Raw genomic sequence first — 27,948 nt, 5'->3', positions numbered from 1 at the left:
TCCTTCATTCATTCAATCATATTTATTGAGTGCTTACTGTGTGCAAAGCACTGTACTAAATGCTTGGGAGAGTACAGTACAACAACAAACAGACACATTCCCCACCCACAGTGAGCTCACAGTCTACGGGGGAGAGAGACATTAACATACATACATAAATTACAGAAATATACATATGTGCTGTAGGGATCGGGGGATGAATAAAGAGAGCAAGTCAGGGCGACACAGAAGGGAGTGGGAGAAGAGGAAAGGAGGGCTTAGTCAGGAAAGGTTTCTTGTAGGCCTTAAAGTGGGGGGAGAGCAATTAAACTGTACTGTACCCTTACTCTACTAAGTACCATCGCACATCATCAATTCGTTTTCTAAGGATGCCATTTAGGAGCAGAAAAATAGATCTCTCAGAGTGCCTAATTTACTCCCAGGAAGGGAATTGGGTTCATTATTTTTCAGAGTTTAAGATACCATATCATCTGTTGTGCAGAAGAAAACAGATTCTTCCTTGTGTCTTCTATGCACGCACAGCGGTAACTCACCTGATGGGCCCATTTCTGTTCTCGGATTTCCGCAAACTCAGGGGTGGCAAAGCCCCTTCCACTTCTAGGAATTCAATCTCTGGAAGTGGTGGCTCTGAAATGGGAAAGTAATAAAGTCTAATTTACAGATATTTACATAAAACATCTTGGGTTTAGGGATAAAACGATATTGGTTCAATTGGGGTATCCGATCTTTGTTGGGGGAAACCATTCCATATTTCCAGGGGTTCATCATCGGTCCTCAAGGGCTAACAGTCAATTCTTGCGTCTGCAAAGACCAACATGGCAAGTGCTCAGTACAGTGTTCTGCACACAGTAAGCGCTCAATAAATACCAATTACTGATTGATTGAGAAGTCCTTTGAGATGCCATGGTTGAGCCCCATTTGTTATGTTCTACAGCCAACAGAGCTTGAACCATAATATACTACTTCCTCCTATATTTTGATTCTTCCTCCGTCTCCTTCCTCAATTTGTAAATATTTTTTGTCTGTTTCCTCCACCAGAGAGTAAGCTCCTTGAGGGCAGGGAGCAAATGTATCACTTCTGTTGTACTCTCCCAGGTGCTAAGTACACTGTTTAGCATTCAGTGCTCAATAAATAGCGTTGAATGATTGGTTGATGGATTAAAAGCACAAATCTCACAGAGTAAGTCCAGCCAATTAAGAAAATGGAACTACAGTAGAGCTTTCATGCACTTCTGGATCAGGGGGAGGCGAGATTGGGAGGGAAAGGTATTGGCTCTTCTTAGCTGAGGATATATTTTCCATACAGTAAAGGAGCGGGAACAGATGCAGAAGTCTATAGCTTCTACTTTTGGTTTCTTCTAGCTCCAAGCAGCCAAACCTACTAAAATAAAGAATGGGCCAGATGTAAAAACCTATCTTAAGTCTGGGGTGTAGATGTTGAATGTTGCCTGGTCTTCACTGTGGCATAATAATAATAATGATAATGATTACAGTATTTGTTAAGGACTATGTGCCAGGCACTGCACTAAGCATGGGGGTGCTTAGTACAAGCAAATCGGGTTGGACACAGTCCCTGTCCCACATAGGGCCCACAGTCTTAATCCCCATTTTACAGATGAGGTAACTGAGGCCCAGAGAAGTGAAGTGACTTGCCTAAGGCCACACAGCCTACAAGGGGCGGAGCTAGGATTAGACCCATGACTTTCTAACTCCCAGGCCCTTGCTTTATCCACGAGCCCGTGTAAGAACAGATTCTTAACGCACTGAAAACAGATTCTTCCCGAGAGCCATGACTTTCTAAGTGTTATGTCATGACTTTCTAGTGTTAGAAAGTGGGAAACGTGCGTGCCTCACAGCCTTTAGAATGTGGATTACTGGGAAGACAGACACAGTGATGGGGTCTGTAGGGGGCAATCCTAAAAAAAAAAAATTGAAAATCATTTCATAGCATCCATCTGTTTCAACAGCTCAAAGTACCTGAATTGTTACCCTGCCAAAATTAGAGATTAAAAACTAGTGTAATAATAATAATGATGATGGCATTTGTTAAGCGCTTACTATGTGCGAAGCACTCTTTTAAGCTCTAGGGGGGATACAAGGAGATCAGGTTGTCCCAGGTGGGACTCACAGTTTTAATCCCCATTTTACAGATGAGGTAACTGAGGCTCAGAGAAGTTAAGTGACTTGCCCAAAATCACACAACTGACAAGTGGCGGAGCCAGGATTAGAACCCATGACCTCTGACTCCCAAGCCCGGGCTCTTTCCACTGAGCCACCTGTTTGTATCCCAGTTCAGGCCCACTCTCTTTAACCTGTGGCCAGCCCACCTAGACCCTGGGAGTGGCTTGGAGACCTATTTGGGGCAGTCCTGTGGTGGGAGAAGCAGGCTTAGATTGGGGAAAGTTTAAAATGTCCTCGGTCAACCAGGCAGGATCATGATTCCTCAGGACAACTTGGAACTCTGCACACTAGTGCGTGACCAGAAGTGTGTCACTACAAAATTGTGGGTCCTTCATCAACAGTATTGATGTCTACTAGGAATTGGGAGGTGTTTTAACGTTAGATTTGTTCAGGGAAGATTTGGATCAAAAATATAATTTCCTTGAGAAAAAATGATCTTACAAACAAACCTTTGCCCCATGCAGACATGACCACCAAGCAGGGTTAGAGAGAAAAACCCTCCCCAAACCAAATTCACCCTCAATGGTCTTAAATGTGCATGGCAAACAAAATACAGAGCTATAAATGGCTGCATTATTCACCTCAAAGTGTGTGAAGGGGCTTATTATGATCTTTATTGCACAGGAGGAACTTGGCCAATGGAATGTTATTTTTCAGTGTACTTTAACTTGAGGTGAAGACTTGCCAAAACTGCACCTTGGCCCTTCAGCCTTTAGAATATCCCATTGTAACAATCTGCCTGGAAAAATAAAGTCTCCAGACCAACATCCATGAAGCAGAAAGCAAACAAAGCCACGAGTGTTGCAAGGAACACTGCCATAGGAAAAAAACTAGAGACTCAAGTCATCAAGCTGCAATGAACCACTCTACTCCCTAACCCCAAGATATGTAGATATTCCCACCACAGGGCTGCCCAAAATACTGCTGGTGAATGTATTATTCTGTAAACCTCACAGTTGTGAAGTTTACATTGACATCATAAATGTATGGCATTAGCATAACAAAACCACTCCCTTTGTTCTTGCCCTGTGCAAGTGCCAAGGAATGTTCTTGTCTCCTCTTATGCTGTTGAGTCGTTTCCAACCCATAGCCACTCCATGGGCACATCTCTCCCAGATAGCCCCACCTCCATTGGCAATCGTTCTGGCTGGCAAGGGCTGTAAATACATTTTGCAATGATAATAATAATTATAATGATGATGATATTTGTTAAGCACTTACTATGTGCCAAGCACTGCACTAAGTGCTGGGGTAGATACAAGGTAATTAAGTCGGACCCAAACACTATCTAACACGGAGCTCACAGTCTAAGGGGGAGGGAGAACAGGTATTGCGTCCCCATTTTCCAGATGAGGAAAAGGAGGACCAGAGGCGTTAAGTGAGTTGCCCAAGGTCACACAGCAGAGCCAGGATTAGAATATAGGCCCCCTGACTCCCAGGTGTGTATTCTTTCCACTAGGCCATGCACTTCACCTCTTCCTACCTACTAGTCATTACACTCCAGGCCCCAGCGGGAACGTGACTGAAAGGGATGGGAGAGTGTGAGTGGCACTGTGAAATCAATTGCTTTGGGAAAATTCTCCATCCTGAAGTCTCAGGTCTGAGGCTTGTCCATCATTCTTGATGGCAGACTCTATTACACGCGAGAATCTCTGACATTCAACAACAAAAGCACAGGTCCAAGTTGCTCTATAATCTTTTCCTCTTTCTTAAAAGGAATGATTTCCTTAGCTCGATTATAGGGGGGGAAAGATGCTGTTTTTAAAAGGGAAATGAAAACCATATTTTAAATTATAGACCTGTCCTTTTGAGTTTGATGATGATGTCACTGCTGGTGAGCTTTTATCAGTGTGTGTGTGTGTGTGTGTGTGTGTGTGTGTGTGTGTGTGTGTAGTGGGGGGCATGACTGATAAGACCAATGTGACACAATCAGACACATATGTCTGAAAAGATAAAGAAGCAGCATGGCCTAGTGGATTAAGCACAGACTTGGGAGTCGGAAGGATCTGGGTTCTAATCCCAGCTCCACCACGTGTTTGCCATGTGACCTTGGACAAGTCATTTCACTTCCTTGGGCCTTAGTTATCTCATCTGGAAAATGGGAATTAAGATTGTGAGCCCCTTGTGGCATAAGAAGAAGCAGTGTGGCTAACTGGAAAGAGCACAGGCTTGGGAGTCAGAGGACGTGGGTTCTAATCCCAGCTCCATCGCTTGTCTGCTGTTGGACCTTGGGAAAGTCACTTCACTCCTCTGTGCCTCAATTACCTCATTTGCAAAATGGGGATTAAGACTGTGAGCCCCACATGAGGCAACCTGATTACCTTGTATATACCCCAGCGCTTAGAACAGTGTTTGGCACATAGCGCTTAACAAATACGATAATTATTATTATAGGGACTGTGTCCAACCTGATTACCCTGTATCTACCCCAGCATTTAGAACAGTGCTTGGCATGTAGTAAGTGCTTAGCAAATACCATAACAATAAATGCCATTATAGTGATTGTTCCCCTGCTGCACTGTTGCATTAGTAGAAGTAGTAATAGTAGTAATAATAGTAATAGTATTATTAAGCACTTACTTTGGTCAGAACATGGTACTAAGCTCTGGGAAAGAACACACAGATAGGAATCAGGCATGGTCCCTACCTCTCGGGGAGACTCACAATCTAAAAATAAAAAGGAGATGAGGGGACTGGTGACAGACATATAATGAGAGATTAAATAAAATACGAAGGCAACAGGAAGACAAAAAACAAGGCTACGTAGGGCACCACGGTAAAAGGGCCAGAATTTCCGGCTCCTCGCGGCCCAGAGGCTACAGTCACAACCATGGCCAAAGTCTTCCTGAAGTTTTGCGGCGGTTGCACAAGGCTGTGGTCTATGTCTCTAGGGTGGTGCAGGCCAGGTGGAGGTTTTCAGTTCAGACAGTATCAGCTGAGATTCAAAGGCCAGAACTTGTTGATTTCTTCAGAGCCAGTTTGAGAATAATAATAATAATAATAGTTATGGTATTTGTTAAGTGCTTACTATGGGCCAAGAACTGTTCTAAGTGCTGGGGTGGATATGAGGTAATCAGGTTGTCCCACGTGGGGCTCACGGTCTAAACCCCCATTTTACAGATAAGGTAACAGAGGCACAGAGGAGTGAAGCGACATGCCAAAGGTCGCACAGCAGACAAGTGGCGGAGGTGGGATTAGAACCCACGTCCTCTGACGCCCAAGCCCGTGCTCCTGCCACTAGGCCATGCTGCTTCTCAGGTTTTGAGTGTTTACTCAAACACTGACCGAAATTGTCCCCACAAAGGGAGGGAATTTTCACAGTACAAGCTCCTAATAGACTGCCCAGATGATGTGATTGATGAAGGAAGTTCTTGAACGAGCCACATAATTTCTGAGGTACAGTCACAGAAGAAGCCAATATGTACAAGCCAGTAAAACCTAGAAATATGAAGCAGTAATGAGGGTTGGGAGTAGAGAGATATGTGGAAAGCCTCAGAATGCAGGCAAGATGCACAAATGGCAAAGATAGAAAAGGCCAGGATGTGAATCCCTGGTGAGTCGAATTTTCTAAGTCCTTTTATCGCCCTGTAACAGTTGTAATGACAGGAGAGGGAGTGGGAGAGACAGAATGAGGGAGAGTGAGAGAGAAGATTAAAAATGCACAAAATCAGCTGTGGCTAAACAAAGTTGTATGTGGGAGAGGTGACAGCACTTAGCTGATTCAGCTGAAAATGCCTGAGAGATCAGTTAACATGTTTATTAAATGCTTACTAAATCCTGGGATCCACACAAGATTATTAGATCAAGCCCAGTCCCTGTCCCACATAGAAGAGCTCACAATCCAACAGATAAGGAAAGCCAGTATTATCTCCATTTCATAGATGAGGAAACTGAGGCCCAAAGAGGTTATTTGATTTGCCCAAGGTCACAAAGCAGGAAAGTGTCTTACAACACTTTCTGGGAGCCCTAAATACTTCCCGCCCTCTTCATAACCGTGGTATCCATTAAGCTCTTACTACGTGCCAAGCGCTGGACTAAACGCTGGGGTAGATACAAGATAATCAGGTTGGACACAGTCCATTTCCTGCACGGGTCTCACAGCCTTAATCCCCATTTTACACAAGAGGTAACTGAGGCCCAGAGAAGTTCAGTCACTTTCCCGAGGTCACAGAGCGGACAAGTGGTGGAGCTTGGATTAGAATCCAGGTCTCCTGAAACCCTATCACATGCTCTTTTCATTAGGCCATGATGCCTCTTTAAGGCCTCTCTTAAAATCATCAAACTCAAATGAGCCAGCTATGCAAAGAGATTAGCAAAGCCTATCATGACCCTTTGGGATCTGCAAAGTTCATCTTCCCAGAATACCAAATCCAAAATGCCATTAACTTTAGAGATCTGTGTGTCCATGGACATGTTTGCATATACATGTACCCATGTGGTTTCAACAAGAAAATGTACTACTATTCCCTGCATACCCCTCCAAATCAGCCGGTCAGTCTGAAATACTATTTGTCTCCATGCTCCTTTCCCCACAAACTCTCCCTTCCTCCTGGCACAAAGGGTACCAAAGTGAGTTTACTGGTAGTTAAACTAATAGGAAAAGGAGGGGATATAGTCAGATGGAGAGGACTTGACTGGCTCTGAAATTCTTACTGGAAGGGATTCCAGGAGGGTGTTGACAGAGGGAGGGAGAGGAGAGCGGTTTGAGGAGTGGATGTTTCTTTACTTCTGCACTGTTCTAACTGGCTAAAACATAAATTCTTGAGAGGTATGAATGGTTCTCAGTGCCTCATACTGAATAATCTTGAGCAGATCAGTTCAGACACTATGTTACACTATGTTCATTGCTCTGTTTGCCAGACAACCTAGGCCACAACAAACCAAGCCTCCACTGGCAGCTTAAGGATGAAACATTAAAACAGAAAGCTCCAGAACAGGAAGTGCCATCTGAAATCTGGGTCGGAGTCCCGATAAATATTTGTTGCCGAGGCCAGGTATCTGATTCAATTAATACAGTGTTCTGCACACATTAAGCGTTCAATAAATACGACTGATTGATAATGCTACACAGATCAGAAAAAGAGCTTACTCAGTAAATCTAGAACTGGATCTTTGATTGCTTCACACCTCCTCTCCCCACTGTCCCTACTCCAACAGGAATACAATCCTTGATTTAACAAATTTATGTAGAATGTCAGCTCCGGTTCATGGCAAATTACCCTTTTGATTAGTTCCAGATTTGCTCCAACATTAAAGAGCATTGATGTATGCATGGTCTTAACCTGAGGATTACATTGGGCCAGATCCAATAGCCATGAGGTTTTAATTGAAGATGCTTCTGAGTTTTTTCATCTCATGGCTTGTAGATGAATAGACCCACTTCTCTCTGAAAAGAATTTTTGCTTTTAGGGTCAACTTGCTCACCTTTTTAGAAGCTGATAAAAGGTTCAAAGCACAGATTTTATGGTTTTTTGAAATCTAAGATCTGAACGAGATCTTTAGAACTCATCTAGTCCATACAGCTGCTTTCCAGACAGTTATAAGTCTGGCCTGTTTCCAAAGTCTTCCAGAGGAAGAAGATCTCCTCAACATTCTAGTCGATTTCCCATGTCTAACAGCTCTCACTTTCAGGAACTGTTACCTTAGGTATGAACCAAAAATGTTTAGGTTACAGTTTAAGCTCATTTGAGAGGCAGTGTAGCCTAGGAATCAGGATGGGCCTGGGGGTCAGGGGTTGTAGGTTCTGGAGCCAGTTCTTCTGGGAATGTATCTGTTTATTGTTGTATTGTACTCTCCCAAGTGCTTAGCACAGCGCTCTGCACATAGTAAGCACTCAATAAATATGACAATGAACTGGCTTGCTGGGTGAACAGGGCCCTATCTGGGCCTCAGTTTCCACATCCATAAAACAGGGATAATAAATAAAACTTGCCTCTCTACCTTACTGGGGTGTTCTAAGAATAAAATCAGATAATATGGAAGTCCTGGGAAAAATAAAAGCCCTCTTTAAGTACCATTTCCTCTTATTCCATTTTTTTTTGTGGAAATCAAAAAAAAAGGGGAGTCACAGTCCTGTTGGCAAGAGCCCTTCAAGCTCTTGAAAACCATTAGCCTCCATTCTCCCATCTGAGCTACTGATGGCCTGTCAACTCAAGTCACCCCTAGAAGCTACAGATTCCCTGGACATTTTCACCTGCTACTGTCAGGGAAGTGGCATGGCCTAGTGGATATACTGGCCTGGGAGCCAGAAGGATCTGGGTTCCAATTCCAGCTCTGCCACCTGCCTGCTGTTTGACCTTGGGCACGTCACTTTACTTCTCTGTGCCTCAGTTGCCTCTTCTGTAAAATGGGGATTAAGACTGTGAGCCCCATGTGGGACAGGGACTGTGTCCAACCTAATGATCTTGGATCTACCCTAGTGCTTAGAGAAGCGTTTGACACAATGTGATTTGCTACAAGGTCCTATCCTCGCTAAAAAGGGGCAGAATGAAGTCTTCCATCCCCACAGAAATCTGCAGAGGGAAACCTCCTCAGGTTTATGAGAACCTTTTTTTTTTTAACCCTCCAGAGGGAGGAGAACTGGGTTTGCCATTAAACTACCCCTTGTTTTTTTTTTTCCTTTCCAAGTTGAAAATCTCAGTTGCTTGTAGCTTTTGTTTTATTTTTCAAACCTTTAATTATCTTTGTGGGTCTCCTTTGAACTTTCTCCAAGTTCTCCTCAACATTTAGTAAGGGTCTGAGCCTGAATTTAATGAAAGGATTATCTATAATGAGAAAATTACATCATAGCTTTTACGTTCTATAATTCTATTTAGGCATCCCTGGATCATGCTTATTATAATTACAGAGCTCTACTGCTACTATCTACTATGACTTCTAGATTTTTTTCTACCAAATCTGCACATCCTCAGTCCTTCTCCATCTTGTATTTGGGGAACTGATTTTCTCCTTCCCAGGTGTATTTCCCACACCTGGCCTTATTGAACTTCATTTAGTCTGCTTCTGATCACATCTCGATGGGATCGTCTTGTATCTATCTTAATCTACGTGCCAAGCTCTGTACCTAGCACGAGGATAGATATTACGATTACAGTTGTTATCTTCAATTTCCCAAAGTCAATTTGATTTCTGCCCCTCTACTCCAAAATATTCTTTTCCTCTCCAACCCCAGTGGGTACTGCCGGTGAAGAAATTTATTGAGTGTGCTCTCTATCCTCTCACCCAGATAGTTGATGAAGATATTAAATAACAATGGGTACAGAACCAACCACTCCAGAACAGCATTTGCTTGTGTCTCTCCATGGAGCCACTGATCCTCTGTCTAATCTCCTTATCTTCTAGACTGTGAGCCCACTGTTGGGTAGGGACCATCTCTATATGTTGCCGACTTGTACTTCCCCAGCGCTTAGTACAGTGCTCTGCACACAGTAAGTGCTCAATAAATATGATTGATTGATTATCTTGGACCTATTCCAGTGCTTAGCATGGTGCTTGGTTCATTGTAAACGCTTAACAGATACCACAGATTTTATTACTAAGATATGCTCTTTCAAACAGTTTTGCCCCCACCTTATCAATGAATGGTCTAGGCAGGGGTGTCAGCTTTTCATTTTGAGTGTGGGAGCAAATTTGGGCGGGACGTGGAGGGCATATGGAGTTTAGGGGTGTGTCATCAGGGGAGCCTTGGATGAAAGGGAAGAAACTCCCCTGAGCTCCAGTAGTGATACAGAAAGCCCTCAGCTGGCCAGTGAGTGTGGCTGAGTCCCAAATAGACCTTGGCTAGGGACAGGGCCCAGATGACCCTTCGCTTGGGTCCAGAGAAGCTTGAACTCACTCCCAAAACCTGGTGAAGAAGAGGAGTTCTTGGCTCTGCTACCAGAGACCCAACCCTAGCTAGGGAAAGTAGAGCTCCAATCTCTATCGCAAAGTCTTTCCAGGCTCTGAATCTTGGCCACGGGCAAGAGGAGCCCCTAGTTTTCCCCCAGATTCCTCTACAAACTTCCTGGCCTGAGAGGGGTGAGAATAATCTCAGTTTGCCCCTGGAAACCCCTGCTGGTCTGCTTGTCCAGGTAAAAGATGAGAATCCAGAACCCAGCATCCAGCAGAAGTGATAAGAACCCGCTCCTACTTCTGGGGGTGGGCCTGACAAAAAGGTTTGAGGGGATGGGGCGGGAGGGAAGCCATCAATCGCTCCCTCTACCCCCAAGGAATGGGCACCCCTGGGTTTTATCCACATTAATTCCAGTTTATTGATGAATATTTCTGCAGGACATAATCAGAGGCCTTTTCAAAGTCCAGAGGGATCACAACTATCACTTCAAGGACTTTCACCCCATCACCCCCTGTGGGTGCTCTGCTCTTATTAGCAGTTCCCTCATTTGGTAAATATGGGGGCAAACTGTTCCTCTGCCTTTGTGACCTCAAATACTATCAAGCTTCATTCCTTATATAATAAAGGGCCAACATTTTCCTTTTCTTGCCTGAGTTTGAGGGTGGAGGGGAGATATTTCTCTCATGAATTTCCTGCTTTATTGTGGGAAGGTCACGAAGAAGGGAGAAGCAGTGTGGCTCAGTGGAAAAAGCCCGGGTTCGGGAGTCAAAGGTCATGGGTTCTAATACTGGCTCCACCACTTGTCAGCTGCGTGACCTTGGGCAAGTCACTTCACTGTACCTCAGTGACCTCATCTGTAAAATGGGGATGAAGACTGTGAGCCCCACGTGGGACAAGATTACCTTGTATCTCCCCCAGCACGTAGAACAGTGCTTGGCACATAGTAAGCGTTTAACAAATACCATCATTATTATTTTCCTTATCTTTTCTCTTTTTTGCATTTTATTCCAGAATAAAATTTCATTATATAAGCAGAATCATGGTCCTCTAACCCAATAGACCTCAGACTCACCTCTAAATCTGACCACAGTCATACGGGAACCATTTTTAGAAGAAAGGGTAGGCAAATTAACTGGCTTGACCAGAAAACAGGATGGTCACTGTTTGATTTCCATGAAAGTATACACCTCCCTCATCACAGATCTGGGGCACAGGCTAGGAAGCGCCATCAGAGAGTCAAGGAGACATAATTTTACCGCTTCCCTGATAAACACATGGATTTCCAGAAGCATTCTTAAATGTCTGAATCATCCATCGCTTGAGTAACTAGATCTGACATGGGTCATACCATTCAGCACGTCCCAAGAGAAACACTTGTTTCTGTCTTTCAACATTCTTAGAACACTGACTCCGTGTGTTGTCATTAATGCATTCAAAGGACTTGCTTAATCCAGTTCCCATCGGATGGATTAGGGTTTACGTAGAGTTCACTGGAAAGAGAAATGTAATTCTCTACTTTCTGGTAATTCAGCTATGGCATTTTCCAGGTCTGAGCTTCTCTCTAAACAATTCCAGTTACAAGAGAAACAGTCCAAGATATTATGGAAATAAATCCAGGATATGGAAATCTATCTTGAGTAATCACACTCACCATTACAGGCTTCCTCTTTTGAAACCTGAAGAAAATTTTGTCTTAGATTTTAAAAGTCAAATTTTAAAGTATTCAAGAAGTGGAAAATACCGCAGCTAATTCTGTCTAGTCCATTCTGGACATGACAAAAATAAGCAATGTCGCATCTCCCCCTAGTGTCTCAAAACTCGGTTACTGGGAAAGGAACCAGTCAGAAAAATCTGATTTACAAACAATGCTATATCTGAGCAAAGAGAAAAATCTCCAAATTCAATCCCAAACAACGCTCGCACCTTATTAAATCACTTGTCCAGAGTTTTGTACAGTGCCTGGCGCATAGTATTCACTTAACAAATACCATAATCATTATTACCCACTCCCTTCTTCCCTCCATGACTGCTATCTGTGGACAGGAAACATGTCTATCAATATCTCTGTTTTGTCTGTCTCCCCAGTGTCAAATACAGTGCTCGGCACACAGTACGCAGTCAATACATACCACTGATTGAGGGACTGAAAAATTTTTGAAAGTAGATGAATGAAAACATTAGTATTAGCATGAAAAGTCCTCGAGTCAGAAGGTTAGGAGAATGCAAAATTTAGGTCTACACCCTCTAATTGCTCCCCAGATAAACTATGGGCTTTTGACTATAGTATTTGTTTACGTTTCTGTGGTCCTAAGGTGATACGGTTTTTCCTAAATGTCACAGCCCACCACTGGCCAAACATATTTTGTCCCCGCCACAATAGTTGATTCTTCCAAGAGGCCTTCCCTGATGAAGCCCTCATTTCCTCTTCTCCCACTCCCTTCTGGGTCGCCCTTGCATTTGGATTTGCACCCTTTATTCACCCAACTCTCAACCCCATAGCACTTATGAACAGATCCATAATTTATGTATTCATTTTAATGTCCGTCTCCCCCTCTAGACTGTAAGCTCCTTGTGGGCAGGGAATGTGTCTACCAACTCTGTTATACTGTACTCTCTTATGTGCTTAGTACAGTGCTCTGCACACAGTAAGTGCTCAATAACTTAACAGATAGAGCGAAAGACTGGGAGTAAGAAGAACCTGGGTTCTAATCCCCACATGCCTATTATGTGACCTTGGGTAAGTCACTTAGCTTCTCTGTGCCTCAGTTACCTCATCCATAAAATGGGGATTAAGATAGTGAGCCTTATGTGGGCCAGGGACCGTGCTCAACCTGATTAGCTTGTATCTACCCCAGCTCTTATAACAGTGCCTAGTATATAGTAAGTGCTTAACAAATACACTTAAAAAATCGATTGATTAGTTGATTGACTGAAAGGACATTGGCAGGAAAGCAAGGCTCAAACCAATTTCCGGAGCTCTGAACAATGACCCTTCACTGAAAGGGAAGCATACCAAATTGACTTACCCTCACTTCCCAAATCTAGTGTGGAGTCACCTTGCTGTAAGTGATGGCAGCATCAACACCTACCAGATATTCGTGTTGTCATGGTGACAATCACAGGAAAACCAGAAGAGGCTGCTGTGATATTCACAGAGTAGTTGGTTCCTGGATGCAGTTCTAGGCATAACTCTGGCGTTCTGCTGCCTGAGGTGATGTTAAATGTCACTTCCTGAGCGAATTCTTCCTGATACCATCTCTGCCCCCGGATGAGGATCTGTAATACAAAAGCTCATCACGTCAGACTCCCTAACATTTCAGTTCTGATTGCTTACAGGCACCCCAGTTTTATGCAAAAGGCATATGCACTCAAAAACACACATCACCACATATTTTCTGAGTTTTTTGAGATCCCAGAGGTCCAGAAAACTACGGGGCCACAAACTCACAAAGGTGCCCAGGGACCAAGCATCTTTGGAAAAGCGGGGAAAGGCTATGGGAAGTTCATCTGGAATAATTCTTGGAGAAGCCTACCTAAAGCTCTCCTGGGGAGAAGGCGAAGTGGAACCACGAGATGAGAGAAGTGTTTCCTCTCCTCTGATAAGAGGAATTGAATCTTTCCCTTTTCCCATCTGGAATCACATGGCTCGGCTTTTTCGGGCCACTGCCCGTTTTTGCAAAGATTAGTGGTTTCCTGACTCTGCCCTTTCACAACCCAGCCACCCTCAGAGAGGTTCTACTCCACACCTGCCACAACACTGCATCTATCCATTATTCTTTCCCTTTCTTCCCCAGCCTAGTGAAGTTCCAAATCCCATCAAAGACGGTCTTCCTACCCAGACTACCAGTGCAGACCTTGGCAGGAATCACTGGCATGGACCAATTGTCACTATGTCTACCTGTCTCTGTAGCTCTCTGTCTTGCTCCTCACCTTTCCTCTCTCCCCCTCAAACTGGCACTCGGCATTTTTGTTTTCATTTCATCATGCACCTAACTCCAGATGAGAGCCTTATTTGTTGTGGGCAGGGAAAATGTTTACCAACTCTGTTGCACTGCACTCTCCCAAGAGCTCAGTACAGTGCTCAGCACACAGCAAGCACTCAAAAAATGCTATTGATTGATTAGTACTTATTTTCTGGACTGCATGAAGGTTTTTCAAGCCTGTTGATACTCTCTCAACTACTGCTTTGAAAGGGGGGTGGTTCAAATGTTCCAGCTATGGAAAACTATTAGCATTAATTCAATTAACAGTACACTTACAAAATACATTTCTGGATCAGTTTTCTTTACACTTCCCTTCCACGTCAAGCAGGTTTCATTTTTTATCGACAGGTTACTGATTATTTCCTTTACTGCAAAGAAAAGATAAAAGAGGCATCAATTTACGGTCCACCAAAAAAAATACAGAGACTGCTGAGCTCCAACTCTCCAAATCGACCCAGTTAGAAGTCTTATAATGCACCCTCGCCAATGGCTTCTTTCCCGCTGCTTTCAAACAGGCCTGTGTAACCCCTAAGCCTAAAAAGCCTTTCCGTGACCCCTTGCCAATCTCTCATTATTGCCCGTCTCCCTCCTACTCTTCCTTTCCAAATTCCTCACGAGTTGTTTACAACCACTGCCTCCTCTTTCTCTCTCCTCCAACTCTCTCCTCGGCCTCCTGCAATCTGGATTCTACCCCGCTCCGCTACACTGACACTGCCCACTCTAAGGTCATTGTTGACTTTCTCCTTGCCAAATCCGGTGGCCTCGACTCCATCCTAGTCCTCCTAGATCTCTCGGCTGCCTTCGATATTGTGGACCACGACCTTCTTCTGAAAACAGTGGCTTCACTGACCCTGTCCTCTCCTGGCTCTCTGGCCACACATCCTCAGACACTTTCACAGGCTCCTCGTCTGTCTCCCACCCCTTAACTGTGGGAGTCCCTTAAGGTTCAATTGAAGGCACATCTCCTCCAAGAGGCCTTCCCTGACTAAGCCCCCCCTTTCCTCTTCTCCACTCCCTTCTGCATCACCCTGACGTGCTCCCTTTTTTTCCCCCTCCCAGCCCCACAGCACTTATGTACATATCTGTAATTTTATTTACTTGTACTGATGGCTGTCTCCCCCTGTCTAGACTGTAAGATCGTTATAGGCAGGGAATGTGTCCGTTTATTGTTGTATTGGACTCTTCCAAGTGCTTGGTACAGTGCTCTGCACACAGTAAGCACTCAATAAATACCATTGAATTGAGTCCCAAATCTACCTCTGCAATCCTGAGCTCTGCAGTCTCACGTTTCCTCCTACCTTCAGCACTTCTATTCTTGGACGTTCTGCTAATACCTCAAACTTAAAATGTCCAAACAGAACTTCCCATATTCCCACCTAAACTCTCTCCTGCCCTTAATTTCCCCAACACGGTTGACAACCCAGCCATCTTCCCTGTCTTACAAGCCCGCAACCTTGGCATTATCCTCAACTCACCTCTCTCTTTCAACTCACGTATTCAGTCTATCTTCAAATCCTGTTGGTTCTACTTTCACAATATCTCTAGAATCTGCCCCCTTCTCTCCAGCCAAACTGCGGCCATGCTGGTCCAGCATATGTCATATCCTGCCTTAAATCCCTCATTCATTCAATCGTATTTACTGAGCGCTTACTGTGTGCAGAGCACTGTATTAAGTGCTTGGGAAGTACAAGTTGGCATCATATAGAGATGGTCCCTACCCAACAACAGGCTCACAGTCTTTGCTGGCAGAGATCTATCAACAGTATTGTACTCTCCTAAGCACTTCATACAGGGCTCTACACACCAGAAGTACTCAATAAATACCACTGATTGATTGATACCACACTGCACCATGAAACAACCACGCTTAGCCTGTTCTGATACTTCTGCTGGTTTCTACCTCCAATCTGTCTAGTTATGCGTAAGACAACTGTATGGTTTTTGTCGTTGTTGTCCATGAGTCTTTTTGCTTTTTATTTTTTCTTTGTTTTGGGAGAGAAAATGGAAAACACCTCCTCCACCACCACCACCCCTTACTAAGCCAATCTATCAAACTCAACGATGGCTTACCAAGTTGGGTCAGGGGGATACTTTAGAAGTTGCAGAGATATTCTGTTCTGTGGCCCAGTCTCCCTACCAAGCCATCTCACAGCACATGTCACTGGGCATAAAGTGAGAGAGTATGGATGGATCAGTGCAATCCATCAACACGATAATATAAACAACTCAACTACCCGTCCTGCTGACGGTAGGACATATCTTTCCCTTCTTAAACACAGGCATCTGAGCAATGCTTCCCTGAATGATATGGAGCTGGAAAAGATGCACTACTGTATTTTCAGGGGTCCAGGATGTGAGGGATTCTCTCTCAGAGACAGTCTCACCATCGGCAATGATCTTTGAACCATAGGACAACTCTATTCCATGTGGCATCTTAGGGAACAACTTCTGGGCTGTCTTGCTTCTGGTCTAAAAATAGTGGCACTCAGTGTCAAAGTTTCAGGCCAACAGCCCAGAACACAAGTGAAAAATGTTTGTTTCAAACCTGCTCGGCTTATAGGAACGGCCCGAATGGGCACATCTCAAAATACATCCATGGGCAGGAGCAACCCCGGAGTTCAGTACTGGAGTGCAGTCTGGTTTAATTCATCTCACAGCAACTCCACCAATAAATCAGTGAAAAGAATTAGCCTTTCCCTGAGTTGGGGTTATACCAAATAACTGAATGAAACTGCCAAAAAGGAGGAGAGGGTAAGCATCAAAAAGTCAGCGCGGCTCAGTGGAAAGAGCACGGGCTTGGGAGTCAGAGAAAGTGGGTTCGAATCCCGGCTCTGCCACTTGTCTGCTGTGTGACTTTGGGCAAGCCACTTCACTTCTCTGGGCCTCAGTTCCTTCATCTGTAAAATGGGGATGAAGACTGTGAGCCCCACATGGGACAACCTGGTTACCTTGTATCTACCCCAGCACTTAGAACAGTGCTCGGCACATAGTAAGCGGTTAACAAATACCATAATTATTAATTATTATTATTATTAGGTCCAGGGGGAATGGAGACCCCCATTGGGATGTAACTATGTACTAAGTGCTGGGGTAGAAGATACAAGCCAATCATGTTGTATACAGTCCCTGTCCCACATGGGGCTCACAGTCTTAAACCCCATTTTTCATTTGTGGTAACAGGCACGGAGAAGGTAAGTGACTTGCCCAAGGTCACACAGCAGACAAGTGGCAGAGCTGGGTTTAGAACCCAGGTCCCTCTGAATCCCAGGCCTATGTTCTATCCATTAGGCTGTGCTGCTTCTCATATTGGGGGCAAGAATGAGTCCCCCCAAAATCAGAGATAAGTTCAGGTTTTCTGCCACCTAAGAGGGGACCAGACCATGGATAAAATCAGTCAAGCTTACAATCAATGATACTTTGGGAGTGCTCGCTGTGAGCAGAGCACAGTATTAAGTGCTTGGGGGAGTACAATACAGTTAATAGGCATAATCCCTGCCCTCAAGGTGTTTACAATCTAATGGGGAAGATAGATGTTAAAATAAATGAAAAATATGAAATATATACCTAAGGTCTGGGGCTGGGGGGGATGGACACCTAAGTGCTAAGGACGTTGATACAATAGTCAAGGCAGGATAGAATGATAGGATAAGTGATTGGACCATTCATTTAATCATTTTCATTGAGCACTTGTGTGCAGAGCACTGTACTAAGCACTTGGGCAAGTACAGTACAGCAATAAAGAGAGACAATCCCTGCCCACAGCATGACAGCAGTTTGGATGGAGAGCAAGAGGAAGATTCTAGAGGTGTTGACAAGGTAAACTCCAACAGGATTTGGTGACAGATTGAATATGTGGGTTGAAAGAGAGATGAGTCAAGGATAATGCCAAGGTTTCAGGCTTGTGAGACATGGAGGCTAGTGGTGTTTTCTGCAGTGATGGGAAAATCACGGGCAGGACAGGTTTTGGGTGGGAAGATGAGGAGTTCTGTTTTGGACTTGTTAAGTTTGAGGTGTCAGCAGGACATCCAAGAAGAGATGTCCTGAAGGCAGGAGGAAATGTGAGACTGCAGAGAAGGCGAGAGGTCAGAGACGTGGATCAGAAACTGTATCTGGGTGCTCCTTCCATTCCCTCAGCCCTGGTCTCTGGGTTAAGGGAACCATTTCTAGCCTGTTTCCAGATCTGACAATTCAACAGCAGGAGAGGAGGGGAAGCCTGGGATTCTCTTTTCTTATCCTAGAGCAGAAGTCAGGATCTATTCTGTGCAGCCCTGGACTTTGGACTGCAGGGGACTTGATTTCTGGATCCCATTTCTGCCCCTGAAGTGGACAACAAGAGCAGAAGTGGGGCCTAGGAATCCCCGGCTCTCAATTTAATACAGACTCAACTGGAATATGAGAGGGCAAATAGCCTTGTCCCCAGACTATTAGATTGTAAGCTCCTCGACTCCAGGAACCACTTCTTCTGCTGCTATTGTATCCTGCCAAGCCCCTGGTACAGTTATCTGAACTCGGTCACTCAATAAATACTGATAATGAGGATGATGAAAACCATATTGTTACTGGATTTTACTGTATGAAAACAGATCATCCATCTGCTATATAAAATTGGAACCAGGCAAAATGGACTCTGATTACATGTGGCAAAGCTCACCAAACCATTAGTCTTTTTTTTTTTTGTCTTTTCTTGTTTTGAGTTGGCTTCCATTAGATGTTTCCAGAATTCTGACAGTTCGGGGCTTGAAATGGCTGACTTCATTTCTTTTAACTTTAACACCCTACTAAACCTCTTTCATTAAGTCCGTTCCATAATACCTTAAACACGCCCTTAAATCAGCTCTTCCCAACATTATCTTGGCACTTTCTGCTCACTTGCTTAAATAACTGTGGCATTTGTTAAGCGCCGACCGTGTTCTAAGCACTATACTTAGAGCTGGGGTAGATACGAGATATTAAGGTACCACATGGTCTAAATAGGAGGGAGAACGGGCATTGAATCCCCATTTTACAGATGAGGAAACTGAGGCACAGTGAAGTGACTTACCCAAGGTCACACAGAGAATAAGTGGTAGAGCTGCGATTAGAACGCAGGTCTTCTGACTCCCAATCCTGCTGTCTTTCGACTAGGCCACTCTGACTTCTCTGTTAAACACACTGGAGCGTTGAATGAGCTGCCTAGTAGAATTTCTCTCCCTCCTATTCATTCAATCGTATTTATTGAGTGCTTACTGTGTGCAGAGCACTGTACTAAGCGCTTGGGAAGTACAAGTTGGCAACATATGGAGATGGTCCCTACCCAACAGCGGGCTCACAGTCTAGAAGAATTCTAGAATTCTCCTAGAATTCACACTGGCAACTTGATCCAGTTCTCCTTCCTTCCATATTGTCGTCCACCTCCACCACATGCAGATTTTCCCGTAAAAGCCACGGGGAGTCTTTCAGTGGGTTGGGGTTGAATGCCATTTGGTTCAAAGATTGGGGATTCGGGTTTTCTTTTCACTTGACTCTTGCTCATTTCCAATCTTGTATTTCTTTCAAGTTAACCAAGAATCACCATTGCCTCTTTTGTGCCTTTACCCCGCCCAGGCGCTCCTACGTTGGATACAGTGAAAGAAACTGTAAGCGTTCATAAACAATCTAAAACAGCTATGTCTGTCATTGTCAGATTAGTGCGTATTTGAAAATTATCCAGTGGGTGAGCAAAGCAGCAGCTGAAAGAGTAACCTGACTTATTGCCTTTATATGCACAGACTGTTAACTTGGAAGGGCTTTAGAAACCCTACTCCATCCAGAAATCAGTTGTTTGAAAAGTACATTTTGTCAAATTAATTTGTTTCCTCCAGAGTGCTGTTTCATGCTTCAAGGAGATGAAGTAACTAGAGAGAGCTGGAAAGGGTTTAAAATGAAATGAAAATGCTAAAAGGTCCCCAATATTCCTCCCCACTATTCATGGGCAAGGAGATTGATGTAATAACAGGGAAGCAGTGTGACCTAGCGGAAGGCCTGAGAGTCAGAAGGACCCGGGTTCTAATCCCCAGTCTGCCTCTTGCCTGCTGTGTGACCTTGGGCAAGTCGCTTAACTTCTCTATGCCTCAGTTTCCTCATCTGTAAAATGGGGATTCTCCCAGCCCCACATGGGACAGGAACCGTGTTCACCCTGATCACCTTGAATCTACCCTAGTGCTTAGTACAGTAGTTAGTACATATTACTACATAGTAAGCCCTTAACAAATGCCATTAATCATATTTACTGATATTTACTGTGTGCAGAGCACTGTACTAAGCATTTGGGAGAGTACAATATAAGACAGTTTGGTAGACACATTCCCTGCCCACACAAGCTTATAGTCTAGAGGTGGAGACAGATACTAATATAAATAAATTAAATTACAGATATGTACATAATAATAATAATAATAATGGCATTTATTAAGTGCTTACTATGTGCAAAGCACTGTTCTATAAATGTTGTGGGGCTGGGAGTTGGGTGAATGAAGGGTGCAATCCAAGTGCAAGGATCTGACAGATTGTTATGGTTAAGAAAACAATTCCTAGAGACCTTAAAAAAAAAAGAGAATGGAAACCTGCATTCCAAATTCCAAGTTTTACTAATGGATTATATTCCTCATCCATTTCCAAAGCCCTAAACTACTCAAAATGTCCACTTATTTTGTCACCTTTTCTCTGAGGGCATATCCGCAAACTGGCAAAATGGGAAGGTTAAATGCCTGTTTGTTCTACTTTTCAGGAGTTTAAGGGAGGGAAGAGGTTATGGGTTCAAATCCCGGCTCCGCCACTTGTCAGCTGTGTGATGGGGCAAGTCACTTAACTTCTCTGGGCCTGTTACCTCATCTGTAAAATAGGGACTAAGACTGTGAGCCCCCCGTGGGACAACCTGACCACCTTGTAACCTCCCCAGCGCTTAGAACAGTGCTTTGCACATAGAAGCGCTTAATAAGTGCCATCATCATTATTATTATTGAAGCCATGGGAGCAAATGAGTTCTCCAAAGGGAGTGGCTGAGGATGGAGAATAGGAGGGGATCCAGAACTTGAGGAACCCCCACTGTCAAAGGGTGCAGAGAAACCTGCAAAAGAGACGGAGGAGCAGTCAGACAGATAGGAGGAGAAACAGGAGAGGACAGTGTCAGCGTAGCCTATGTTGGCTAACATTTCCAGGGGAAGGGGGTGATCTACAGTGTCAAAGGCAGCTGAGGTCGAGGTCGAGGAGGATTAGGATGGAGTAGAGGCCGTCAGATTTGGAAAGAAGGTCATTAGTGACTGAAGAGAGAGCAGTTTCCTTGGAGGAAAGGGAGTTTGTGGTGGGGGGAAACCAGATTGGAGGGGATCAAGGAGAGAACTGGAGGAGAGGAAGTGGAGGCAGTGAGTCTAGACAACTCTCAAGGAATTTGGAGAAGAATGCTAGGAGGGAGATGGAGCAATAAACAGTGGGAGCCATGGGGATAAGGGAGGCTTTTTTTTGTTTAGGATTTCAGATACATGAGCATGTTTAAAAGCAATGGGGAAGAAACCATTGAAAAGTGTCCAACACCATTACCTTGCTTCTACCCCCATGCTTAGTACAGTACCTGGCACATAGTAAGTGCTAATATCACAATTATCATTATTAATAAGTGAACTGTTGAAGATGATGGTCAGGGAGGGAATGAAGGGAGAGGGCAAATGTTTTAATAAGGTAGGAAGGAATTGGGTCACAGATGCAGATGGAGGAAGTAGATTTTGAGAGGTGGTGCGATCTCCTCTTGAGATACTGCTGGGAAGATTAGGAGAGTTGAAGAGGGCACAGAAGGAGAGCAGGACAGGAGATGAGAAGGGGAGCTTTTAGGGTGATCACACCTGATCAAGGCCAGGTCGTTAAGGGAAAGTGTTTGGAGGGGGTGGTGAGGTTTAAAGAGGGAGTTAATCATCTGGAACAGTAGGTGTGGGCAACAAGTATGGAGACTATTTTGGCGGGGTGGGGGGAGGAGAAGGAGAGAAGAGGGCAGAATTCAAGCAGCTGAGGATGAATTTTAGATGCATGAGGTCAGCCAGGTGCCTGGATTTCCTCAGCAGCATTCTGCAGCTCAAGCCCAGGAGTGGAGGAGGTGATCCAGGGTTTTGGGTTAATGGTATGAGATTGGCAGAGGGACAGGGGAGCAAGGGAGTTTTTTTTATAATGGCATTTATTAAGTGCTCACTATGTGTAAAGCACTGTTCTAAGTGCTGGGGAGGTTACAAGGTGATCAGGTTGTCCCACGGGGGGCTCACAGTCTTAATCCCCATTTTACAGATGAGGTAATAAGGGCACAGAGAAGTTGTCATGTGCCCAAAGTTACACAGCTGACAACTGGCAGAGCAGGGATTTGAACCCATGACCTCTGACTCCAAAGCCCGTGCTCTTTCCACTGAGCCACATTAAGTTCAGTGGAGAGAGTGGTGTTGAGGGAATCTTTAAGTTATCAAGAAAAGTAGTTTGAGTATGGAGACCAAATGGGGCATGATAAACTTTGAATATTGGAAGGGGTCAAAAGACAGATTTGTGAGAAGTGGGTGCGTGGGAGAGAGAGCAAGTGAGGAGGTTGTGTTTTGATAGAGAAATTTCGGGGTTGGTGAGTAGAAGACTATCGAGAGTTTACATAGTGAAGCCTTCAAAGGCACTCTTATGGTACTGTGCTGATTCTCACAACCTCTTGTACAGTATTAAAAGGACAGGATCATTTTACAGTTGGAGAAACTTGGCAGTACATCTTTGTGCATGTTCAATAATTCAGTAGTAGAACAACCATGAAACTCAAAACTTCAGTGTCCCAAGCTTTTGACCCTTGGGCCCCATTCATGACAAGAAACAACCTTTATCTTACATACTAAATAACCTCCAGCTCCCACACAGCTCATCTAATGTGTTCAGTAGGATCCCATTGTAATGTTAGGCTGGGGTACAAAAATCAACCACCACATAATCATTCTGTCTTCAGTATACAAGGTTATCTTTCCCTGAACACAGTAGAGAGAAGGGGATTCTACATATTTCTCTGACTTCACTCCGTGCCTAGCTGTTTGGCGTGTCCATTAATGTGTGTTCAATGTTTGTCCATGGACTTTCAAGAAGCCCACTTCAGTTCTCCCCAATCCCCAAGACACCGAATGTAGCTCTCCCTCTTTCCCCTACTGCCTTATTTTCCCAGAACTTCTCTTCCACCGTAGCCCCATGCTGGAGGCAACTAAATTAGTGGTTGGTAGCTAGCTCTTCAGAGCTCTGGGGACACAGGAGGTATACTCCTGGCACTGGGAAGGACTGACTCTTCTTGGAATTCAAAAATCTCTTTTAAAAAAGTGGGGTCTAAGAAAGCAGCGCTAGGCTAATTTGTACCGTTTAACAAGCCACCTTATAATTTGGGGTACCACGATATAATTTTGTGAGCCAAACATTTTAGAATGCACCCCTAAAAAAGTGAGACAGTATTTTCCTTACTTTAAGAAAAGATTCCCACAGCACCTTATGAGCTCTACCTTAACTTTTCTTCAGAGTCTCTCTAATTCTAAGGACACTGAGAAGCATGAACTTTAGCAGAGAACGTTTTTGTGGAACCACCTTTAGGGTTCAAAAATCAAGGTGGGATTTTAGTATCAGTTTGCCAATACAAGAAAATGAGGCACTTACCTCCTCTTGGAATTACTATGGGAATAAGGGCAGAATGTTCTGAAGATGTCATGAGGGAAATATTCACTAAATAATTAGTTCCAGGAAATAGATCTAAACACAACTCTGGAGCTCCATCAGTGGTAGTGAAGTTAAATGTCATTGCATTGGAGAAGTGATTCTGATACCATCTTCGTCCCAGGATATAAAACTGTTTGGGGATTTAAAGAAAAAGACAGTGTTAATTTTATGTAGATTCCTCAAATTAGAATTATAGCCAAAGTATACACTTCTTTTCCTTTCTTCTGATCCATTATTTTAAAAACATCTGTAGTCCAGACCTATTTTTTAAAATGTAAAAACGTTGGCAGTGACAGCATCAACACTGACTAGTGCTGCAGTCTCCTCTACCTGGTCACCAAAATTCCAGAATCCGTTACTTTCTGAGAATACACTGAAGTTGATACACTCAAGAATGCTTACGCCACATTCAGCTATTCTTTGAGGGGTGGCCAAGAATAATGAAAGGCAAGACAAGTTTCTCCTGCGCTGAGAAAAGAGAACACTAGGGTTGTCACCATTCATTCATTCAGTCGTATTTATTGAGCGCTTACTGCGTGCAGAACACTGTACTAAGCGCTTAAGGTACTAACCACCGTCCCTTCCTTCTGTAGATCTCAAAGCACTTGATAAATTTGCATTTATTAATTTGCAGGAGCATTGCAAGACAGAAAAGTAGGAAGAAAACAGTGATCTCAGCTGACTGGTGGAAGGGTCTTCTAAGTAAAATCAACTTCACCTTCACATCCTGCCCTCCTTTGAAGCTATCTCCACTTCGACCTGTGGAAATGTAAGTCAGTTATCTCATGTGTGCTAGGCAAGTTTGCCCAGCTGCAGTAGATTATGGATTGGATGATGGCATTGTTGATGGTGAGAGTGTATATGGGAGTGTGAGTGTATCTTTGGGAGAGACTCACTTGCACACTATGTGTCCATGAAAATACAATCGGGCTTCTTTTCTGGTCCTTATGCCATTCAGGGTGAATACCAACAATTAAGAAGGACAAGATATATTCTACCACCAGTAAGACAAGCCCCTGTGTATATCTGTATATTCAATATTTCCACATCTGTCTCCCCTTTTGAGCATAAGATCCTTGAGGGAAAATATCTTGTACTTCTGTTGTACTTCCCAAGTGCAGTGCACTCCACTAGTAAGCGCTCAATAAATACCATTACTATTACCACTACTACTGAGTTTGGTTTTTTGCAGTAGTGATGGCTTGCACTGAGATATCCCCACTCCTTCAACTGGTCCCCTTAAGCATCGCAAGACAGCCAGTAGGGAGCCTGGGGGCAGTCTGTGCTCATGAGACAGAATATTTCTTAGATCTCAAAAGCAGTAGAGATCACTGCTCTCGCCCATTTGGTAAGCCGTCGTTGAGTATGACACTCAGAGGGCTTTCCTTTGCACTGGGAGACTCTTTACTACTTTCTTGCAAAGACCAAAAACAAGAAGTCAAACAAAACAAAAAACCACCACGACAACAAAAAACAGAGCTGGAAAATCATAGGCACTTCAGAGCCCAGTGGAGGTAAGCAAAGCTAGCTATTTTAGTGAGAGAGGTTCAATATCAATTCAACAGTAGCATTTGCCTCCCTAGAGATCTACCCTGAAGTAGAATTTCAAACCACTCGATAGGTATGGGAAATAGATCCCTGTCATGGGAGCTATAGTTAAGGTCCTGAAGGCAATTAGCTGCTATCAGTCAACAGGTGCAAATCACTGGGCTGGAGGTGTCTGCTATAGCAACGGCTTTGCTCTGTCAGCCCCAGGGAAACCAGGGTCTAAGGATACCAAAAGGATAGCTAACCGAGGAGGCAGTTGTAAAATGGACAAAATACAAACTTCTGTAATATAAAATAAAGGCCCTTCCCCATCTACTAGACTGTAAACTCCTGGTGAGCAGGGATGGTGTCTTCTATTGTACTCTCCCAACTGTTTAGTAAAATGCTCTGAACCCAGTAGGTGCTTAATGAATACTTAATGAAGGAGGAAGGAAAATAGGCTCAGTTTTTCTCTCTCTTTCTACTTCAGTTCCCCTTTTCACGGGCCTTGTCTTCAGTTTTCTGCAATGACCAACTAGAAAAATGCTGGGAAGTGGGTATACAGCTAACTCAAAGGTTGTACACGGAGGGTGGTTATCAATGACTTAACAGCCAAACTGGGGGAATGTGATGAGTGTAGACCAACAGGGATCACTCCTGGAACTGATACTATTCGATAATTTTGTTCTTGACTTAGATGAAGAAATCAAAAGTATATTCATCAAATTTCCAGGATTAATCAAAGAGGAACAGCAGTCAAGGGGCCTTCTAGACTGTGAGCTCATTGTTGGGTAGGGACCGTCTCTATATGTTGCCGACTTGTACTTCCCAAGCGCTTAGTACAGTGCTCTGCACACAGTAAGCGCTCAATAAATATGACTGAATGAATGAATAAACAAGTTGGAAAAATGGTCCTACGAAAACAGAATGAAATTTGATAAGGCGAAGCATAAAGAAGCACACCGGAGGAAGGCAATAAGAATGAAACTGAATTAATAAGAGTTCTTTTTAGGTATGATCTCACTGGTCTTTCCAAAATGTATGAGGTTAGCAGGGGAATCACTTTTTTAACTGAGGAAATAGTTACAGAGACACATTCAAGTTCTCCCAAGGTAAGGACAGAGCCAGGAAAAAAAAGCCCTCATATAGTAATAATAATGGCATTTATTAAGCACTTGCTATGTGCAAAGCACTGTTCTAAGCGCTGGGGAGGTTACGAAGTGATCAGGCTGTCCCATGGGGGGCTCACAGTCTTAATCCCCATTTTATAGATGAGGTAACTGAGGCCCAGAGAAGTGAAGTGACTTGCCCAAAGTCACACAGCTGACAATTGGCAGAGCTGGGATTTGAACCCATGACCTCCGACTCCAAAGCCCATGCTCTTTCCACTGAGCCACGCTGCTTCTCGTGGTATTTCATATCTTCTGCTGGCCACAGATTTGGGGGGGATGTCTTCACAGAATTGGGCCCAGGGGTTATCCAGCAGCAGAATCACAGACTACTCATAGGAGAACAATGTACCAGTACCCACCCCTACTTAGTTCAAAAAATAGTTTAAGAATGCATCAGTAGCAGCTCCTCAGTGTGAGTTATGAAGGCTACAGGGAAACATACCCAAACTTTTTGTTCTTATTTTCCAAATGTGGCCATCTTGCCCTCTGGTGGCTAGTTAGTAAAAAAAAGTTTATCCAGACAATGCAGAGCAGAAGTGAGTCAAATATGACCCACGAGTTGCATGGGACTTGCCAGTTGATTCTGCCCTGCCTTCCCCTCTTTCCAGCAAAAGAATATGTGGCATCATCATTGCACAAGGGAATACCGGTGGCAAGTTAATTAGCTGGTTTAAAAAAAGTTGAAAATTCGTGTTGACCCAACATGAGGGGTTCTTTGGGCAAAAAAAAAAAATGCCCAGACGTCTTGGTGTGTGATATGTGTGTGTGATTGTCCTTCCTAGCAAAAGAAGACACCACTGACAGGGTAATTCATCTATGTGTTCGTGTGTGTGTCTGAAAGGCACAGAACCAGCTACAGAAGATACACAAAAAATTTGTCCCTTATTATGTTGCTGAATATAATACTTGCAGCGTCTGATGCTATCTTCTCTTTTGCCTCCTTTCTTTCTTTCAGTACAAAACTTTTGCTCAAAGAGAGCCACTTCCTTCCTGATGGCAATGCGCCATACAGGTTTGTCCTCAGCAACTGACTCCCGGTTTTCAGCTGGAATACAGCACTGCCTGAGAATTTGTGGGTTTTTTTGTTTTGTTTTTTTTTACTATACCCTTAAAACATTTCCTCTGCCCTCCTTGCTTTTGGTCTCCCAATTTTGGCTCTCCGTATGGCAGCTGTTTGAGTATACTGCTGTCACTCATTCCTTGGTACTAACTAAAACTAGTTAAGTGGCATTCCGACTCAAATAATTGCCCATTCCTTAACTAAAGAATCTTCTCGAATATTAGAAATCATAGAACTTTTGGATGAATACAGGTAAGAATTTTTCTTATTTTTTAAGATCTCTTAGTATTTCAGGCTCCTTGATTAAAATACTAATGGGTTCTGAAAGGGCCCCAATTCAGTCAGCATGGTCTCTATTCATGAATGTTATATTCTCACTTAAACCCCTAGAAACAGTAGGCAAACAGGAAGGATTAGTGACCTTGAAAACTGCTGCTGTTACACCCTTACACTCCCCAAAACACACCCGACCACACA

General features: G+C 43.8%; 1 protein-coding gene across 1 annotated transcript in view; it reads right to left on the bottom strand.

The window, feature by feature from the left end:
- The window catches only part of SUSD1 (sushi domain containing 1), a gene marked incomplete at its 5' end in the record, with an annotated part of 124,189 nt that overhangs the window by 29,582 nt on the left and 66,659 nt on the right, over positions 1-27,948 (bottom strand). Inside the window, 4 exons of the mRNA XM_038770257.1 lie at positions 534-627; positions 13,102-13,288; positions 14,272-14,363; positions 23,653-23,842. Coding sequence (XP_038626185.1) covers positions 534-627; positions 13,102-13,288; positions 14,272-14,363; positions 23,653-23,842 — 563 coding nt within the window. The remainder of the gene's footprint in view (positions 1-533; positions 628-13,101; positions 13,289-14,271; positions 14,364-23,652; positions 23,843-27,948) is intronic.

The sequence above is a fragment of the Tachyglossus aculeatus genome, chromosome X3, assembly GCF_015852505.1.
Source record: "Tachyglossus aculeatus isolate mTacAcu1 chromosome X3, mTacAcu1.pri, whole genome shotgun sequence".
Lineage (NCBI taxonomy): Eukaryota > Metazoa > Chordata > Mammalia > Monotremata > Tachyglossidae > Tachyglossus > Tachyglossus aculeatus.
This window is presented reverse-complemented; position numbering and strand designations above follow the sequence as displayed.